The sequence below is a fragment of the Garra rufa genome, chromosome 3 (genome assembly GCF_049309525.1).
Source record: "Garra rufa chromosome 3, GarRuf1.0, whole genome shotgun sequence".
NCBI classification, from domain to species: Eukaryota; Metazoa; Chordata; class Actinopteri; order Cypriniformes; family Cyprinidae; genus Garra; species Garra rufa.
Window position 1 is genome coordinate 6,313,278 of NC_133363.1, and position 22,069 is coordinate 6,335,346.

Below are 22,069 nucleotides of genomic sequence, written 5' to 3' on the forward strand. Positions count from 1 at the left end.
CAACATTGATCATTCCAATAATAAATCAGCATATTAGAATGATTTCTGAAGGATCATGTGACACTGAAGACTGCAGTAACACCTGATAAAAATTCAGCTTTTCATCACAGGAATAAATTCTATTTTAAAGTATATAAAATAAAAAAACATTGTTTTATAGTGTAAAAACATTTTGCCATATTACTGTTTTTTTCTGTATTTTTAATCAAATAAATGCAGCCTTGATGAGCATAAGAGACTTCTTTAAAGACTATTACAAGTCTTACTGACCCCAGACTTTTGAACGGTAGTGTATGTAGCGTGTATGGCACATTAATAGCAGGAAGAGACCTTCTCTAAGTTGCATTTAAGAAAGATCCTGTTGCACTGTGGAAAATATTTATTCTTAGACATCTGTATCTATTTTGGGCAGGTGGACAGATCTAGTTCAGTCTTGTCTGATGTGATGCATATCAATACTCGTGTATATTTGCATGTATTACTTGGCAAGAAATTCCCCGTGGAGTTATATTCCCTTTCAGAGGTGATGGAAATTGATTAATTTAGCTGTAATGCATTAATTGGACACTCCTTATTGTCATCTCAGAGATAACGTGTGTCCATCTGATTGTGCTGGTGAATTGTTTTGGGCTTGATTCATTGGAGAACAGGTGTGTGTGTGTGTGTGTGTGTGTGTGTGTGTGTGTGTGTGTGTGTCTGTGCTGAGCTGGCAGTGATCTCATGTTGGCTCAGATGTCGAGTGTTGACGTACGGCCGAAGTTTAACACTCCCAACCCATCAGTCTGATCGCTGCCTCTACTTCTGTGAGGGCCATCTATGAGCTCATTTCTTCATGTGTAAGGATGTCCTGTGGGGAACATGAATATTAATTGAATAATTGTGAATCAGCCAATGCTTTTACATTATGACAATGAGTCAGGCAGTGCTTTTAAACAGGGTTTCCGCGGGGTCTTAAAAAGTCTTAAAAAGTCTAAAATTTAAAAATCTAAATTTTAGGCCTTAAAAAGTCTTAAATTCTCTGTTCTAGGTCTTAAATAATTTTACATAGGTCTTATTTTTCCAATGTCCATGTAACGCTACCTCTAAAGCTCATTTAAATTCTCTTTTTGTTGTTTCCATGGTGTTGTAGTTCTTTATTTCACAATTCCAAATATAATTTGCTGTATTTAAACTACAAATGAGACCAGCATGCAATAGCCAATCAGCTTTCTGTTATTGGCGCGAGTCTCTCTTGGATTGTACCGCGGAAGGAAAATGGATTTAACTTTTTAGCTTTGGGGAAGTGCAAGTTTAGTGATACTTGGCTTGTAAAAACTGAATATAAGGCTTGGCTAAGGCCAGTTGCTAACAACTGTAGATTTTTTTCCTCCCTCTGTGGAAGTTACTGCGTCTTCAGACAGAATCGCAGTAGCAGAATACAGGTCAAACTACCTTTTTCTGTATATAATGTTCTCAATAATAATAATAATAATAATAAATATAGGTCGAGCTAGCTGACCGCCAGCCTTCGAGATACTTTTAAAATGTTTTTTTTTTTTTTACTTGCCCAACCGAACAAACCGCCTTATTAAAACTGAAGTGACCAAAACAACTAGGGAAGCAGCGAAAGGCAAGAAAGATTCCTATTTTAATACATTCAACGTAAACAGAAATTGATAATGGATAGTGCATTTCTGGTCTATTTGTGACATACTTTAAAACAAATGAATGTAACAGCACTCTAAAGAAACAAACTGAGGTAAAAATTTCAAATGTATAGTTTATTTATAACATGATATAGTTCAGTAATATACCAAGTGAGCTTTTTGCTGAATATTCTCACAATTACAAATGTTACATTAATTTTAGCTCAATATACAAGTAGTTACTTACATATTAGACAAAATATTTCCACTGTTTTGTTCTGTTTCACCAATGAAAATAGTTCCAAACAAGGATCGCAGCAGAAGTATTCTCCAAGCAACGTTTTGCTCTGATTCAGCGTTTTGCTCGAATCAGTTGAAATAACTCGCTCATGAAGTGACTTACCGCCACCTGCTGGTAGTTTAGTGTGTTTAAAAGTATGCCTCCACACCCAACATTTCTTATTTATATATCAATAAATGTATTTAAAACATTAATCTGACTTTTAATTTTGCAGTGTAAATTATGTAATCTCACTGCTAACAGCCATTTAGAATTTATTGATAAATTCATAAAATAAATTTCAAAGGTAATGCATACATTTCAAAAGTAAAAAAAAAAGGCCTTTATAAAGGTAAATCAAATATGCAGATTTAATATGTAAAAGCTAATAGAGCACTGATGAAAATATTGCTTCAGATTTTTTTTTACATCAGATATTTCTAGTGGTACTTTTATGGGGATATTTTGTGTGGAATAGTATCTGCTGATATGAAAAGTTCACTGTATATCGTAGTAATAAATTTAATTTATGAAAGCCATGAAATTGTGTTTACTTTTTACATTAAACACATTAAATATGACATATATGCATGTAATATAATATCTATTTCCATTACAGGTTTCGGTCTTAAATTTCATATAAGGTGGTATTAAAAAGGTCTTAAAAAGTCTTAAATTTCACTTGTTCATATCTGCAGAAACCCTGTTAAAATAAAATTATTTTAGGCAGCTGGTGATGATCTAATTTATACTTTCAAATTTGCAAATAAATGTAGTTCTGTTGTTAATAACTGAAATATTGTATTAAAAAGTTTGTGTTAAAAAGATGAAAGAATCAAATGTAAATGTTAGATTAAAAACTTAGAAAGTGTGCCTTGGCTGAAAGTTGAAATACTAAACTGACTAAAACAGAAGTAAAATGTAGTTTTAGTATCAATAAGGCACTGTTTTAAGTCGCTGGGGTATATTTGTAGCAGTAGCCAAAAATACATTGTATGGGTCAAAATTATTGATTTTTCTTTTATGCCAAAAATCATTAGGAAATTAAGTAAAGATCATGTTTGATGAAGATTTTTTGTAAAATTCCTACTGTAAACATATAAAAATGTAAATTTTGATTAGTACTATGCATTGCTAAGAACTTAATTTGGACAACTTTAAAGGTGATTTTCTCAGTATTTTGATTTTTTTGCATCCTCAGATTCCAGATTTTCAAATAGATGTATCTCAGTCAAATATTGTCCTATCCTAACAAACCATACATCAATAGAAAGCATATGATGTATACATCTCAGTTTTGTAAAATTTAACCTTATGACTGGTTTTCTGGTCCAGGGTCACATATAGCATTTTAATGTCAATATAGCATTTTGATTAATTATTATTGTGGTGAGATAAAAAGACAAATGTTTAATTTTAATTTATTTATTTTTTAATTTCTTACATTAATGTATTTTTTTATTTAGAAGCTTAACAAATAAACGTGCTATTATTATTAATTTAAATATGTCTATAGTTTTTATGATTAATTTTTATTTTAGTGAGATAATAGTTCATTTTTATTTACATCTATTAAATTTATTTCTTTTTTATTCCTGTTAGAAAGCTTAACAAATATACTTATGCTAAAATAGTCATTTTAGTACCAATAAGACACTATTTTATATATTTATATATAGTATTTAAATGTCGATATAGTATTTTGATTAATTGTTATTTTAGTTAGATAAAAACATAAGATAAAAAAGATTTAAAAAAATATATTTATTTCTTACATTAATTTATTTTTATTTCGGTTAAGAAGAGCTTAAATAAATGTGTACTATTATTATTTATTTAAATATGTTTATGTATGTTTATATATATATATATATATATATATATATATATATATATATATATATATATATATATATATATATATATATATATACATTTATTTGTTTATTATTTCTGTTAAAAAGCTAATATGCTTATAGTAAATTAGTTATTTTAGTACCAAAAATACACTATTTTATGTGTGTGTATATACTTATAATTAATATGTCTATATATATTTTTATAAATGTTTATTTTATTGCGATTAGAGTAATATTTTATTTATCTATTTATTACATTTATTTTTATTATTTAAAATAAGCAAATATACTCATACTAAAATAGGCATTTTAGTACCAATAAGACACTATTTTATAGGTATATTTATGTATTTATTTATTTATTTAAATATGTCTGTATAGTTTATTTTTTTATTTTAATGAGATAAGAGTAATATTTAATTTTTTATTTATTTATTAATTTGTTAATACATTGATTTATTTTGTTTCTGTTAAAAAACTTTTTTATATGGCTTTAGGTTTAGTTCTGATAATAATTGTTCTGATAATGATATATATAAAAAAAATGGTCAGATTTTTATTTACTCTTCATCATCATTGCAATGACGTTACTCCAGCATTGCAAGTCATGGCCATCAAACGGAGGTTCTTCTCATGAGGCTTAGCAGCTTAAACACGACAGGCTTGAAAAAACAGAAAATGGGGTCTAAAGTCCAATCCTCTCATAATTGCATGCTAGCCAAAGGGATTTAGCTGTTAATGCGCTGGGGAGGAAAAAAAAATAACAGAAGGAGGGAAAGGCGATGTGTACGGATACACACACACACACACACACACACACACACACACACACACACACACACACACACACACACATACACACACTGAATCTCAGGGGGCTTGACATCAGGGCAGTGACTGTACTCAGATGCAAAGACGAAACAATGTCCCATGATACCAAGGAAGTGTAGGACTAATTAAGGAATTAAGCTTTCTCTTATGTTGTATTCTGTTGCTGATCTTTGTTTTACATTGAAAGTCTGCGTTATTCAAGTAAATGGAAATTGGTTCAGTTCAGTTTCACATTTTTGTAGTGTTTTTAAAGTTGCGATCAAAGTATGGCTCTGAAATCTGAAAAATCTGAAATCCTCATGACTGACTTGTAGACCCAGTAAAGTGAAATGTTCATCTGTAGTGCCCTCTAGTGTTTCCTGTATAAATAAGAATTCAGAGCAGGAAACATTAAGATACCTTAATAGAAAAAAAATGTATGCATGTAAAAAAAAAAAAAAAAAGAATTATAATATTTTAATTTTATTTTTATATTTTTTTATACATGCATATAAAAGGGTAATAATATTACTTATTTAGTAATAGTGAGAGAAGAGAGACAATTATTTTAATAAAATGAGAACGCATTCATTTATTAAACACTTATGTATATGTACACTTCCAGTCAAAAGTGACATTTTTCATGTTTTTTAAAGAAGTGTTTTCTGCTCACTGAGCTTGCATTTATTTGATCCAAAGTACAGCAAAAAATAAATAAATTTGTAAAATATTTTTTATATTTTAAATAACTGTTTCTATTTGGATATATTGTAAAATGTAATATATTTCTGTGGTTTCAAAGCTGAATTTTTAGCATCATTACTCCAGTCTTCAGTGTCACATGATCCTTCAGAAATCATTCTAATATTCTGATTAGCTGCTCAGAAAACATTTATTATTATTATTATTATTATTATTATTATTATTATTATTAGGTTAAAAACAGCTGAGTATAATTTTTTCAGGTTTCTTTGATGAGTAGAAAGTTCAGAAGAACAGAATTGATCTGAAATAGAAATCTTTGTAACATTATAAATGTCTTCACTTTTGATCAATTTAAAGCATCCTTGCTACATAAAAGTATTAATTTATATACTGATTCCAAGCTTTTAAAAGGTATAGTTTATAATGATTTCTGATAAATGCTGATCTTTAGATCTTTCTATTCATAAAAGAATTCTGAAAAAAAAAATGCACTCAACTGTTTTAAATATTAATAATAATAATAATAATAATAATAATAAAATATTTCTTGAACAGCAAATCAGCATATTAGAATGATTTCTGAAGGATCATGTGACCCTGAAGACTGGAGTAATGGTGCTGAAAATTTAGCTTTGAAACCACAGCAAATAAATGACATTTTAAAATATATTTAAATAGAAAACAGTTATTTTAAATAGTACAAATATTTTACAATTGTACTGCTTTTGCTGTACTTCAGGTCAAATAAATGCAGGCTTGGTGAGCAGAAGAAACTTTAAAAAAACATTTTAAAAATCCTTCAGTTCAAAAACTTTTGACTGGTAATCATGTCTGTGTTCAGAAGAAGAAGTGTTTTTTAGTTTGTTTTTTAATGCTAAAATGATTTAGTCAGGAGTACACTATATAAAATCCACTAATGATGTTTTTGATTTCCTAAAATCTTTGAAATAAAAAGCCGCACTAATAAAGACTGTAGTTGTTGCTTTTTTTCCTGACACTTTTATGCACCGTTGCATGTGAATGCATTCCCAGCATGCATCTGTGTAGTCATACGTCCCACAGTCCACCTGACAGCAGCTCAGATTTAAAGGTTTGGTCTCTACAGCAACACATTGAAAGCTTTGCCGTTCTCTCCTTAGACTCACTGCCCACTTGGCACAGACACTTTTATGATGGCGTTACCCCTCGAGCTCATTGTTAACAAGCCGGTTTGAACCGGATAGCCCAGTCTGGGCCTCTTCTCTCTGGACTTGTGTGCTTTAGACAGGCCAAGAGCCGCCCGCTGAGCGCTGCCCGCCAGAGACCCCACTGAGACACATCCTCACTGAACCCACACAAAACCCCAGCCCCGACCCCTTACATAACACGTCTGCACTCGCCCACGGTCACATATCAGGCAGAAATCGGCCTCAGTCTGTGTCTAGAGATTTGGTCTTTCAATGCAGAAATGTTTGAGATGTGTATATGTGCATTTTATTAGTACAAACTAAAAAAATAATGCATGCAAATGCAACTCTACATTAAAGATAACTATTTTTAACTGTTTATCTTTTAGGTGACAACCAAAAGAAAGCACATGATCATTCCATGAGTCCTCTTATTCCAAGGTACGTTATTTGAAAATATGAATGCATGATGCTTTGAATTTTTCTCATGCTATTTATTTATACTTTCCATATTCAGATGTATAAACCATAAATACAGTGTACTGAAATTTGGGAATTAGACTAAAATATTATATATATGTGTGTTTTTAAAGGAGACTTTTCTGCTTATCAAGGTTAAATTGATTTGATTAATATTGTAACATTGTGAAAATGTTAATGCAATTTAAAATAGTGGTTTTGCATTTTAATATACTTTAAAATCTAATTTACTCCTGTGATGCAAAGCTGATTTTTTACTCCATTACTCCAGTCTTCAATGTCACATGAATAAAAGCTATTCTTTTCAATGTTTTGTTCATCAAAGAATCTTAAGAATATTAGAATATTATAAAGAATATTAAGCAGCACAACTTTTTCCAACACTGATGATAAATATAAATAAATCAGATTATTCAAATTATTTCTGAATCTTCTTGTGACACTGAAGACTGGAGTAATGGCTGATGAAATTTCAGCTTTGCATCAGAAATAAATTATATTTTAAAGTATATTAAAATTAAAAACATGTCATTTTTAATTACAATAATATTTAATAATATTACTTTTTATCAAAAAATGGAACATTGATGTGTGATTGTATTGTTTTAGGGATATATACTTTTTATAATTACTTAATAGATAGATAATTATTTAGAAACATCAATCACAATCTAATCTAATAATTGAATAATGAATTAATATGAAATACACTACCAGTCAAAAGGGTTTGAACAGTAAGATTTTTGATGTCACAAAGCCTGCATTTAATCCAAAGTACAGCAAAAACAGTAAAAGTTTGAAATATTTTTTACTATTTAAAGTAAGATTTATTCTGTTTGAATATATTTTCAAATGTAATGTATTGCTGTGATCGGCGTCTACAGAAATCATTCTAATATGCTGATTTGCTGTTCAAGAAACATTTTTTATTGGTATTATCCATATTTAAAACAGGATTCTTTGATAAATAGAAAGATCCAAGGATCAGCATTTATCTGAAATTAAAAAAAAAAAAAGCTTTTGTAACATACACTATACTATTCAAAAGCTTGGAGTCAGTATCATTTTTATTTTTGGGGAAAGAAATGATAGAAATTAATACTTTTTTTTATTTAGCAAGGATGCTGTAAATTGACCAAAAGTGATGATAAAACATGCATAATGTTACTCAGCTGTTCTCAACATAATAATAAGTATTTTTGGAGCAGCATATCAGATTAGAATGATTTCTGACGGATCATGTGACTGGTGTAGGTTCCCGCGGGGTCTTAAAAAGTCTAAAATTAAAAAATCTAAATTTTAGGCCTTAAAAAGTCTTAAATTCGCTGTTCTAGCATTTACACAGGTCTTATTTTTCCGATGTCCATGTAACGCTACCTCTAATGCTCATTTAAATTCTCTTTTGGTTGTTTCCGTGGTGTTGTAGTTCTTTATTTCACTATTCCCAATATAATTTGCTGTATTTAAACTACAAATGAGACCAGCATGCAATAGCCAATCAGCTTTCTGTTATTGGTGCGAGTCTCTCTCGGATTGTACCGCAGAAGTAAAATGGATTTAACTTTTTAGCTATGGGGAAGTGCAAGTTTAGCGATACTTAGCTTGAAAAAACTGAATATAGGGCTTGGCTAAGGCCAGTTGCTAACAACTGTAGATTTTTTTCTCCCTCTGTGGAAGTTACTGCGTCGTCAGACAGAATCGCAGTATTTATATAACATTTCTAATTTATATATTTATAAATCAATAAATGTATTTAAAATATTAATCTCACTTTTAATTTTGCAGTGTAAATTGTGTAATCTCACTGCTAACAGCCATTTAGAATTTATTGATAAATTCGTAAAATAAATTTCAAAGGTAATGCATACATTTCAAAAGTAAAAAAAAAAAAAAAAAAGGCCTTATAAAGGTAAATCAAATATGCAGATTTAAGATGTAAAAGCTAATGGAGCACTGATGAAAATATTGCTTCAGAATTTTTTTTTACATCAGATAATTCTAGTGGTACTTTTATGGGGATATTTTGTGTGGAATAGTATCTGCTGATATGAAAAGTTCACTGTATATCGTAGTAATAAATTTAATTTATGACAGCCATGAAATTTTGTTTACTTTTTACATTAAACACATTAAATATTACATATGCATGTAATATAATATCTCTTTCCATTACAGGTTTAGGTCTTAAATTTGATATAAGGTGGTATTAAAAAGGTCTTAAAAAGTCTTAAATTTCACTTGTTCATATCTGCAGGAGCCCTGAATGATGCTAAAAATTCAGCTTTGAAATCACAGGAATAAATTACATTTTAAAATATATTCAAATAGAAAAGCATTATTTTAAATAGTAAAAATATTTCAAAATTTTTGCTGTACTTTGGATTAAATAAATGCAAGCTTGGTGAGCAGAAGAGCTTTACTTAAAGAACATTAAAAATCTTACTGTTCAAAAACTTTTGACTGGTAGTGTGTATATATATCCATTATATACACATATAAAACGTAAAACTTATTACAAAGTGTGTTAAGAAACCATCATGAAAATGTCTCTTTTTAAGTCACTATCTATATATATATATATATTAGGGGTGGGCATAGATTAATTTTTTTAATCTAGATTAATCTAGATTAAATCTTGAAATTAATCTAGATTAATCTAGATTAAAATGGCTAATTTAAATTCTGCTGAAGGCATTCAGAATATGTGTGCTACCCAAATAATGACTAAAAGTAAGTCTTTGAGAACGGGTTTCTCAAGCCAGGTGGCGCATTAGATCAGGCGCTCATCTCCTGTTTCCAAAATGCATTACAAACTGCTTGACAATTGCATTTACAACACAATTAACTATACAAACTTGTGTAACCAAGTACTTCTGCGCAAAAGGCTGTACGACGTGCGCGTTCCCGTAAAATACACAGGCGCGCGGGTATGGATAGCCTATCTGCGTGCATAGTCTTCCAATAAACTGCGTTGCTTTTAGAAGCGTCAATTCAGTTGTTGCATATAGTTTAATGTCTTTATTTCGGGATTATCAAAGTAAATTATAACTCAAATTTGAGATTTTACTGGGCCACAGCAGATTTTCACTGGGGCACCTGCCCTGAAGCGGCTTCATAGCTGCATCCATGTCTGCGCGTCTCATTTGATGTGGTAATTTCACAGAAGTTGAAGACTTGTTCTCGCCCCCTACAGTGCAATTCAACTAGATATACGTCATCCGCGCTAAAATATCAAGGTGAAAGTCATCATATCTTGCGTAGTTTAGACCCAGCTCCCAACCCAACTTTGAGAATAGATTAACGGCGATATTTTTTTTATCGCGCGATATGAGTCTCACGTTAACGCAGCACGTTAACGCCGATAACGGCCCACCACTAATATATATATATATATATATATATGGGTGACCCTGGACCAACAAAACCAGTCTTAAGTCGCTGGGGTATATTTGTAGCAATAGCCAAAAAATACATGGTATGGGTCAAAATTATTGATTTTTCTTTTATGCCAAAAATCATTAGGAAATTGAGTAAAGATCACGTTCCATGAAGATTTTTTGCAAAATTACAACTATAAATATATCAAAACGTAATTTTTGATTAGTAATATGCATTAAGAACTTAATTTGGACAACTTTAAAGGTGATTTTCTCAGTATTTTGATTTTTTTGCACCCTCAGATTCCAGATTTTCAAATAGATGTATCTCGGCCAAATATTGTCCTATCCTAACAAACCATACATCAATAGAAAGCTTATTTATTGAACTGTCATATGGATGCATACATCTCAGTTTTGTAAAATTTAACCTTATGCCTGGTGTTGTGGTCCAGGGTCACATATATACTTTTTCGATTTGATGTACGCCACAAGTGCACGTTCACTCTTAAGTGCACTTCTTTTTCAAAAAGGAAATATGGGCCAGTATGAGGTAGATATTACAAGTCTATGTGTGTTTCCTCCTGCAGAAGACAAGCTTTTCGATTCAACCCTGCAAAAGAAAGGATGGGGAAGACCGAGGTAGAGCGAGTATATGTGGTAAACGGGAACCCCAGCTCTCCCTGTTTCACCAAGACCAGCAGTTCGGAGTGGAACAGCTCAGACGATCTCGCCGGTCCTTTCTCGGAGCAGGAGGATTCTTCATCACGCTCTGACGTTCCTCCTCAGGTTCCCTCTCGGACTCGACCTCACGCCGCCGCTCCGCCACTGCCCCCCAAACCACTCGGCCTGAGTCCTCACAGCCCTCAACGTCTTCCTCGAAACGGCTCGGCCCTGTCCCAAACCGTCCTGCAGAAGTGGCTGGAGAACTCGTCTGAATCTCACACGATCTCGTCGGACACGAGCTCCAAGTCCGGCTCCTCCGATCAGGACAGGAATGATCTGTCGGCGAGTGAGGGTGAGGAGAAGTTCTCCAGCTTTCCCAAACCTGTGGTGGGCTCTCCCGTCATTCCCAGCACGTATTTCTCTGTGGACGGCTGCATGACGGACACGTACCGTGCCAAGTATCACAAAAAGAGACCTGGTCTGTATGTGATGGCGGACTCTAGAGCCGGAGATCACACCTCGTCTGGTGAAAGTGATTATGGGGAAAGACTGTCGCCGGCTCTTTCTGAAACACAGGCGCCGCAGCACACCAGAGCCATGCCTCTGCCAGGTAACAACCGACTCTGATACACATTGTTTCAGTCATAGTTGGGGATGCAGTCATTTAAAAAAAAAAAGTTAATTAAAGGGCTTAATAAATTAAAACTCAAAGTTTTATGGAAGCTTGTTTCCGCCACTAAAGACAATAAATAGTTAGGTCAATTCTGATCTTATATCTCACAGTTTTAACACTTTTCTTGCAATTCTGACTTTTTTAGTTGCGACTTATAAAACTCAGTTCTGAGAACATATCAGGTCTTTTATTTTGGCCCTCATAATTGGACTTTCTAACTCACAATTGTGAAAAAAGTTTATAGCATGCAATTCTGAAAAAAATTGCAATTGCTAGAAAAAAAGAATTATGATTAAAAAAAAAATCTGAATTGAGATGTTTCACAATTCTGAGGAAAAAAGTCCGAATTGCAAGATATAAACTTGGAATTATGAGAAAAAAGTCAGAATTACAAGATACAAACTAGCGTTTCTGAGGGGGGAAAAAAGTCAGAATTGTGAGTTTTTATCTTGCAATTAGAAACAATTCAGAGAAAAAAAAATCCAGTTGCAGGATATAAACTCGCAATTGCAAATAAAAAGTCAGAATTATTATAGAGTTTATATCATGCGACTCTGAGAAAAAATTCGGAGAAAAAAGTCAGAATTGTGAGATATAAACTTTGCAAGTAAAAAATCTGAATTATGAACTTATATCATGCGATTCGGAGAAAAAAGTCATAATTGCGAGATATAAATTTGCAATTGCAAGAAAAATCAATTACAATAAAGTCCGAACTGTGAGGGTAAAAATTTTAATTGCGAGTTACAAAGTCAGAATTGCGAGATAAAAACGTACAATTAAAATAGTTTTTCTCACAATTATGACTTTTTCTTGAAATTTCACGTTTTTCGCAATTGCGAGTTATAAAGTCAGAACTGTGAGAAGTTCACAATTTTTTTCCTCGCATTTCTGACTTTTCGGACGATTCTGACTTTATTTGTGCATTTTGAAGTTTATATCTCACAATTCTGACATCTTTCTTAGAATTGTAAGAGATAAACTTGCAATTGTGAGAAATAAAGTCAGAGTTGCTTGATTAAAAACTCTTTTTTTCTCAGAATTGTGTTATACAAAGTCACACTTGCGAGAAATAAAAGTCAAAATTGCAAGATAACTCGAAATTCTACTTTTTTTTCCCTCACAAATGCGAGTTAGTATCTCACTATTTGGACTTTTTTTCTCGCAATAATACAATAATAATTCTGACTTTTTTCTTACAATTTTGCAAGTTGTAAAGTCAAAATTGTGTGATATAAACTCACAATTGGGAGAAATAAAGTCAGAATTGTGAGATACTGAAAAAAAAATTTCTTGCAAATACGACTTTGTATCTTACAATTCTGACTTTTCTTATAACTCTGACTTTTTTTCCTCACAATTTCAAGTGTATATTGCAATTTTGACTTTTCAGTCTGGAAAAAAAAAATCAAGTCAGAATTGTGAGATATAAACTTGCAATTGAGAGAAAAAGTAAGAATTACGAGATGAAAACAATTCTGACTTCTCGAGTTTGTCTCATTAATTCTGACTTTATTCTTGCAATTTGAAGTTTATATCTCGCAATTCTGACTTTTTCTCAGAATTGAGATATTAACTTGCAATTGTGAGAAATAAAGTCAGAATTGCAAGATACAAACTCACAATTCTGACTTTTTTTCACAATTCCGACCTTTTTTTCAGAATTGTGAGGTAAAGTCAGAATTGTGTTATACAAAGTCACACTTGCGAGAAATAAAAGTCAAAATTGCAAGATAACTCAAAATTCTACTTTTTTGCCCCTCACAAATGCGAGTTAGTATCTCACTATTTGGACTTTTTTTCTCGCAATACTACAATAATAATTCTGACTTTTTTCTTACAATTTTGCAAGTTGTAAAGTCAAAATTGTGTGATATAAACTCACAATTGTGAGAAATAAAGTCAGAATTGTGAGATAATTCAATTTTTTTTTCTTGCAAATACAACTTTGTATCTTACAATTCTGACTTTTCTTATAACTCTGACTTTTTTTCCTCACAATTTCAAGTGTATATTGCAATTTTGACTTTTCAGTCTGAAAAAAAAATCAAGTCAGAATTGTGAGATATAAACTTGCAATTGAGAGAAAAAGTAAGAATTACGAGATGAAAACAATTCTGACTTCTCGAGTTTGTCTCATTAATTCTGGCTTTATTCTTGCAATTTGAAGTTTATATCTCGCAATTCTGACTTTTTCTCAGAATTGAGATATTAACTCGCAATTGTGAGAAATAAAGTCAGAATTGCAAGATACAAACTCACAATTCTGACTTTTTTTTTTTTTTTTTTTTACATAATTCTGACTTTTTCTCACAATTCTGACCTTTTTTTTTTCAGAATTGTGAGGTAAAGTCAGAATTGTGTTATACAGTCACACTTGTGAGAAATTAGTCAAAATTGCAAGATAAAAACTTGCAATTGACTTTTTTTGCACTATTTTTTTTTTTTACAAATCTGACACAATTTTCTCGTAATTCTGACTTTTTGTAAGAAATAGTCAGAATTGCAAGATAATAATTTTTTACTTGCAAATGTGACTTTGTATCTTACAATTCTGACATTTTTCTTGTAACTCTGACTTTTTTCCCCTCACAATTTCAAGGTTTTTTTTTGCAATTTTGACTTTTTTTGTTTTGTTTTAAAAAAGTTTAGTTGTTTTCATGTGTTTTAAGGTATATACTTTTTAAATTACGTCATAAATACATAATTATAAAAAATAGCCTACCAGATTAAGTATAATTTGAATTGATATACTTGCGTGTGTCCATATGTATGGATATGTATTAATATTATTATCATATGGCTTTTTCAAAAGGTCATGTAACATGATCATTGGCCAAAATTAGGAATATTTTGATGCAAATATTTTTGTATCATTGGTGACTAATTTCTAGCATTACTGTTATTAAGCTAGGCAAGATTCTCCTTAAAATGAACTTGGACTTTCATTAGTCTGATAATATGTTTCACATGTATGCTAATTGAGTTTCTCTGTTTGTTTTTCAGTTTATGCTTCCAGTAATAAAAGCACCGCTAAATGGAACCCAGTGTCTGTGAAAGGACTGGATGAACACGGCTTTCTCTGACAGCAGATCTCACACGTTCACGGCGCTCTGGATCAGTGAACGTTCGACGGCCTTCTCCTTAACATGTGTTTGTGTAGTACGCATTCAAACACAGAGTGTGTGGCAGTATCGGACATCGAATTTGCACATTTTCAAGCCAAAAGAGAACAATTCTGCATAAATGTTAAAAGAAAAAAATCCCAAACACTCCATAGGCTTAAGGAGATTTGATGTTAAGAAACTTAAGACTAACAAAACTAGCAAAACTGAAAAAATAAGAATGACAGCTTGCCCTAAAATACCCTCTATATATGATTAAAGTGCTTTAGTTTGGAGGGATGCCTTTCTGTTCGCTGCTTCTGATTTTCTCTGAAATAGCTTAACGTTTTGTTTTGTGGAGCGAGGAGCTGCTAAGGGTTTTGATTGTATTTTCAGAAGGTGAAGCTGCTAAACTGTTTAACAAGAACTGCTTTGAAAAGCAAAATTACGCTTAATGTTTGATGGCCTTTTTTGTTGTTGGTTTAGGTGTGTGATATTTCTTGTTTTATTATCAAGTCCCCTTTTATCATGTTGACAGCTCCGTTTTCGACCAGTGTGCACAGAAGTGATAGAAAAGACACTTAAGTTGTCTGTATTTCCAAAGTGGAATTTGACTTTATTTGGGTACATCAAAATCTGTTTCTTTTCATATTTGGAACAAGACAAGTTGTACATTTTGTCTTTATTTGTATGATAATGTTTTGTATATTGTTTGGCAGAACACTGAACAGTGCCTTATTTTGTACGTAAAGATGGGATAAAGGTGTTTTTATCTGTACAATGTTAACTTTTTCAATTCTTTTGTAATATTCTAGTTCATTTTGGTTAAGAGCTTTTAATAAACTGATTTATTTAAGCATAACAAACTTGCGTATTTTGTGAATATTTGGACTGCTATTCAAAAGTTATGAGTTTAATGTTTTTGAAATAAGCCTCTTCTGCTCACCAAGTCTGCATTTATTTGTTTTAAAAATACAGTAAAAATAGTAATATTGTGACAAAATATTACAATCTAAAAGAACTGCTTTTTAATTGAATATAATTTAAAATGTAATTAATTTCTGTAATGAAAGTCTGATTTTCCAGCATCATTACTCCAGTCTTTAGTGTCACATGATCCTTCAGAAATCATTCTAATATTCTGATTTTTTTGGAATGATCCTTTTTTTTTAGAATTATTTGGTGAATAAAAAAAAAACTTTTGGAACATTATAAATGTCTTCACAAAAATTTGAAAAAAAGCTTATTAAAGTGTATACTTGGGTCAAAGACGAAAAAGGGTTTAAGCATAAAAACTATGTGTAATACTGCTTTAAATTGTTGTTTTTCCAAAAAAAAAAAAAAAAAAAAATGTAACAGGTTTTCTCAATTTAATTGCATTTTTGTTTTGGTTTTTCTGAGCAAAACATACATATCTTGCATTTTTCCCTAATTTACAGAAGACACACTAAAATGTCATTCAGTGTAACAATCTCGTCAGGCATATTTACAACAAAAATCAATTTATGACATATTGAAAGATGAATTACTTTCACCCCAAATACTAATCAGTTAAAATTCTACATTTTTTTTTATGTGCCACTATCCTAGTTTTTGCCCATTTGTCAGTAAGAATCATTTTACTCATTTAAAACACAATAAAATTGTATATGCTCCTATACATATATTTTAATATGTACAAGACAGAATAAGCATGTTGTTTGAATTTTCACATAAATATCGTAACACTGAATGACGGTGTGAAATTATTTCAACCAAATTTTGACATTTTAGTCTCCAAATATGTATTTAAAACCTTAAAAGCAGACACTTTGCTTACATTTAATGTGCTTTCTTTGGACATAAAATCACTTTTGTACATTTCTTTTGATGTGGACATAACGTCTTTGGCCCAAATATAAACCTTGGCTCCATATATAGTATACTATTTATTTTAAGATTTATGCTTTACCACATCTGAGAGTTTAGAATATTTTTGGGGACGTATATTCAATCTCAGACACCATTAATAGTAATAATTTGCATACAAATCAAAATAATTTCAGACGTTATTAACATGTCAGAAATGTTTATTCTAAAGTAGTGATCTTTGCATGACTGCATTTACAGTTTTCATTATTCAACTAGAAAAAAAAACTAATATAAACATCTTAGCTACAAAATCTAAAAGATCCCAGTCCCGTAACATACAGAGCACGTACAGTAATAAATACATATCATACAGATAACATTGAGTAGCATATATTACATTTACACTATAACACATGACAGTCCTCTGAGTTAGAGAAGATGTTTTGTGATCTTTGCCACTTGGGCAAAGAAACAGTGAGTTGACAGCAGCTGTTAAAGGAGTAGTTCACTTCCAGAACAAACATTGACAGATAATGTACTCACCCCCTCATCCAAGATGCTCATGTCTTTCTTTCTTCAGTCAGAAAGAAATAGTTTTTTGAGGAAAACATTTCAGGATTTCTCTCCATATAATGGACTTCTATGGTGCCCCTGAGTTTGAACTTCCAACTATAAAATTGTCCTACATTGCTGCAGAAGTACCAACACAGTGTTTACAATATGAACATGCAAAACGCCTTTAACAGAAAAAAAAAAAAAGTGCCATAAAATGGCAATGTATGATGATTTTGAAGCTGGAGGATATAATGCAATTTTCAACATGCATATAATTACTTTCTCCTGAAACTATGAACTGGAATACAGAGTTCAGGCAGAGCTAGACAAGACTAGTGTTTTAGGTTAAAAAGTATATCAATTGTCTTTTTTTTTGTCTTTTTTTTTTTTAGAAAATAACTGGTTTTGCTAGATAAGACTCTTCTTCCTCGGCTGGGATCGTTTAGAGCCCTTTGAAGCTGCATTTAACCTCTTCAGCTCTGCAAATTTTACAGATTTATTAAAAATAAAACACTGAAATGAGTACATTGCATAAGTATTCATACCCTTAACTCAGTACATATTTGAAGCACCTTTACAGCCTCAAGTCTTTTTGGGTCTGATGTGACAAGCTTTGCACATCTGCATTTGACAATTATCTGCCATTCTTTGCCTCACCTTTTCACCTCTCAGCTTGTCAGCTTGGATGGGGGCTAGCAGACATTTTCTAGAGTCCTAGTTGTTCCAATCCTCTTCCATTAGGGATAATGGAGGCTACATGCTTCTGTGAACCTTCAATGCAGCAGATTTTTTTCTGAACTCTTCCCCAGATCATTGCCTTAACACAAGTCTGTCACTGAGCTCTACAGGCAGTTATCTTGACCTCAGGACTTGGTTTTTGCTCTGATATGCATTTTCAGCTGTTAGACCTTTTCTGAGAGGTGGGTGCCTTTCTAAATCAGACTCATTCAAATGAATTTGCCACAGTTTATCTCCACTCGAAGTGTAGTAACATCTAGAAGCAATATGAACGCTCCTGAGCTAAATTTCGAATGTCCCAGAAAAGGGTATGAATACTTATGCAACGGGATCTTTTCAGTTTTTTTATTTCTAATACATTTGCAAAGTTGTTACAAACCTGTTTTGTGCTTTGTCATTATGGTGTATGAGATGTGGAAAAAAAGTAATTTAAAGCCGTTTAACATAATGCTGCAACAAAATAAAATGTGAAAAAAGTGAAGGGGTGTGAATACTTTTGCAAGGCACTGTATATCGCTCAAACTTACCAAACATAGATGCGTCATATATCAAATGAAAGCTCTCCTTCTCCAAAATGTGATTGTTTTATTTCACTGATCGAACACGTTACAGAGAATAATTATCATGATGATAGAAATTACTTTTGTGAACAAGCAAACATGTATAATCACATTTATGCTCTGATTACTACTTCTGTGTGAAATTAGACTATTTCTTTCCATTTTCTTCCAATGTATGTGAGTAGGGTGCTCTGTTGAATTCAAAATCAAATAAAAAATCCAAAATCAGTTAAAAAAAAAAAAATCTAAAGTATGCCACAGAGATGAAGGAGTTAAACTACATTTTGGAAGTTCAAACTCAGGGACACCATTGAATATGGAAAGAAACCCTGAAATGTATTCCTCAAAAAACTATTTCTTCATGACTGAAGAAAGAAAGACATGAACATCTTGGATGACAAGGGGGTGAGTACATTATCTGTACATTTTTGTTCTAGAAGTGAACTTCTCCTTTAATGTGGTCTGTTCTGTTTGTTTTTTTCCTGACAGATAGAGTCTGAAGTGCATAAGTAGACAACAAACAGCATTACAGCACACTCACATCATGATAAACATGAGCACTAAGTAGTAAAGATGTAGTGTCCTCAGGTTATGTGAAGCACTGTGGAGCTGTGACTGAACTCACATTTTAACGTGACACACATAGCGGTGTCCCTTTCCATTCTTGCAGTCTCGTATCTGCCATTTCGTCTTCCTCCAGACCAGGACGCATCTCCTGGTTCCCTTCTTCTTGTTTTTAGGAGGACTCCGCCTCCAGTTGGTGTAAGTGACAGGCTCTCCACCCGCCCACTCCCAGCGGCCTTTACTGTCACCATCATTCAGACCTGCCATGAGTTCAGGTTTAAAGGATTAGTTCACTTCCATCATAAAAAAATCCTGATAATTTACTTACCCTTGTTTCATCCGAGATGCTCATGTCTTTCTGTCTTCAGTCAAAAAGAAATGAAGGTTTTTGAGGAAAACATTCCAGGATTTTTCTCCATATAGTGAAGTGTTCAATGGTGGCCAACAAACTGAAGGTTAAAAATGCAGTTTTAGCGCAGCTTCATAGGTCTCTAACACGATCCCAGCCGAGGAATAATCATCTTATCTAGTGAAAATTGTCATTTACTAAAATAAATTATTATTTATATACTTTTCAAACACAAAATGTTCATTTTGCACTAGCGCAACCTCACGCATTATGTAACCGTGCATGTGTGACGTAGGTGGAAGTACCGACCCATTGTTTACGTAAGGGATAATCAACGGTTTTTTGTGGTTGCCTCCGCGAAGTGCATTTTAAATCCTTTAACGCACGGCAAGCCGTTGATTATCCCGCTTATTCCATGGTTATAACGTTAGACAAATTAAAACTAGGATTGATATTTGCAGCGCAAAATTTGTCTGAATGGATAAAAAAGACGGTTATTTTCGTCAGTTATGACACGCAGCTCTAGCATTCTGCCCGCTTCAAATCAGACTCAGAGATTAAATAGTCCGGTAAAATCACATTTATTTGAATGAAATATAGCATTTGTTTCAGCAGATTATCGATCGACCAAGAGAGAGTGTAAAGGCAAGAGAGATGACAGTTGTGTGTGTACGTAACGTTACCTGCCTGCATGCTGTGCGTCTCTCTCTACAAACAATAATTCATTCAAAAACAGCAGTTTTACCACCCCGTTGCTGAGGAATATAATGTAACGATCTAGTATCTATGCTACTTTAATAAGGATCGCAGGCAAACGCTGACAAGAAGTTTATGTATGTGCGCAGCACAATGCGATCTCCGACCTCTCTCTCTCTCTCTCTCTCTCTCTCTCTCTCTGTGTGTGCTTTTGCGTGCATCAATTAAAGCAGCGCATTAATATAGAACGGTGATTAAACTGACTTGGAACTACCTGTGCATTAAACGGTTTTACTGCACACCTGCCAGCCAATCAGAATCCAGTATCCAGACATTCCATGTAATAAAAAGCAAATAATAACGATGTCAGACGATATTAAAGTTGGAGAAGAAAATGAGATGGCGTTTTCATCCTACCTTACCTTTATAAACCAAAGTACACAAATGAAGAAATAACTGCGTGTGATCTTTCCAACATGTTTTTTTTTTTTTTTTTAAGAAAACGACTGATCATTTTGTTAGATAAGACCCTTATTCCTCAGCTGGGAATATGTAGAGCCTTTTGAAACTGCAACTTCATCCCACTGGCCACCATTGAAGTCCAACATATGGAGAAAAATCCTGGACTGTTTTACTTAAAAACCTTCATTTCTTTTTGACTGAAGACAGAAAGACATGAACATCTTGGATGACAAGGGGGTACTGTATCATGACTGATACTCAAAGGCCCCAAAATTGTAAATAAAACATACTTGTAAATAGAGATGCACCGATCGATCGGCATCCGATCGCAATCGACCGATAGGGGCGCTATCGGTTTTGATCGGAGTTCTCAAAATAGATCAGAGCAGGCCGATCAGATGACGTTTACAACAACAAACAGCCGCCAGAGCACGCATTCCCACTTCTCAGACTAGGGTCTCCTAATGGGCGCGGCTGTCTCTACAACGCATTAACACTGAAGATGACGTCGCCGGTGAGGGGATTTCCTCCCCTCTGGTCTATGCATCCCTGCCTCTGCTGAATTATTTTTATCCACGGTGGGGATAAAACGTCCCGCGAAGCCGCTCCTACGTCCCGATCTAAATCAAATTATTTGCAATAAGCGCTTTAAAGGCGTCTAAATCAAATGATTCGCCATACGCGCTTTGAAGTTGAACGTACTGAATCAAATGATTCGCGATCCGATTGGAGCACTTCAAAACAGTGAATCTTTTTGCGACGCAGTGGTTTACTGATTCTGAGTTTCCAAAAAGCTCCGTTGATACTTTGCTCACCTTCTCTATAAAATGTATTCGTTGTTTGAAATTAAACCATTACTATTAATACAATGTTTTTATTAAATTGTGATCACATAATACAGCTTCTGTCATATTAAAAAAAATGCATGACCTGACACTCATTATCTGGTTCTTGTCTAAAAAGACGGGTATAATGCGCGTTGTTAACAGATTACAGTAACAGTTTGGTCAACCTCTCCCTATGGAGAGAGAAAAAAAAGTTTCTAAAAGCATCCCCCCTTCTGTTTTTTTTTCACAAATTGCACCCTGTATATGTATATGTATGTGTATATGCATATGTATGGCATATTTATTTTATTTTTCCACAAAAAGCTTGTTGCTAAACTCTAAATTGTGATTTTAAGAAAGAGCCTCCTGAGAGTTAAATGTTTATTATGGTGCACATGTGTGTTTTGCACAATCATTTTTTTATTTTAAGATTTAACTCTTTTATTAGATTTAACTTTTTCCACAGAAAAACTAAGGTTCATAGTTTACAAATTGTGTCAGCTCTAAAAGAGTGAAATGTTGTGTTGTACATAATTACTGCCAAAAGACAGTTTAAGATAGTAAGCAACACTTACTCTATGTAAGCTGAGTCCAAGTTGTCTGAGAGTCTTGAGAGTGTTCAATATTGAAATTTGCCTCAGCCTGCAATAAAACTGGTCAATTCATGATACTTTCTCATTTCCTACTTTTTATACTAATAATACAATGTCAATGTTTGTACA

General features: G+C 32.7%; 2 protein-coding genes across 3 annotated transcripts in view; one reads left to right on the top strand and one right to left on the bottom strand.

Moving 5' to 3' along the window:
• Nucleotides 1-15,605, top strand: part of usp53a (ubiquitin specific peptidase 53a) — a 93,046-nt gene extending 77,441 nt beyond the window's left edge. For both annotated transcript variants that reach the window (XM_073836824.1, XM_073836822.1), the window contains exons 16-18: nt 6,835-6,886; nt 10,893-11,578; nt 14,648-15,605. In XM_073836824.1, the coding sequence (XP_073692925.1) occupies nt 6,835-6,886; nt 10,893-11,578; nt 14,648-14,727 (818 nt within the window). In that variant the 3' untranslated portion in view covers nt 14,728-15,605. The remainder of the gene's footprint in view (nt 1-6,834; nt 6,887-10,892; nt 11,579-14,647) is intronic.
• A 3,124-nt stretch (nt 15,606-18,729) lies between these two features.
• The window catches only part of frem1a (Fras1 related extracellular matrix 1a), a 34,513-nt gene continuing 31,173 nt past the window's right edge, over nt 18,730-22,069 (bottom strand). The window contains exon 36 of the mRNA XM_073835609.1: nt 18,730-19,273. Coding sequence (XP_073691710.1) covers nt 19,071-19,273 — 203 coding nt within the window. The 3' untranslated portion in view covers nt 18,730-19,070. The remainder of the gene's footprint in view (nt 19,274-22,069) is intronic.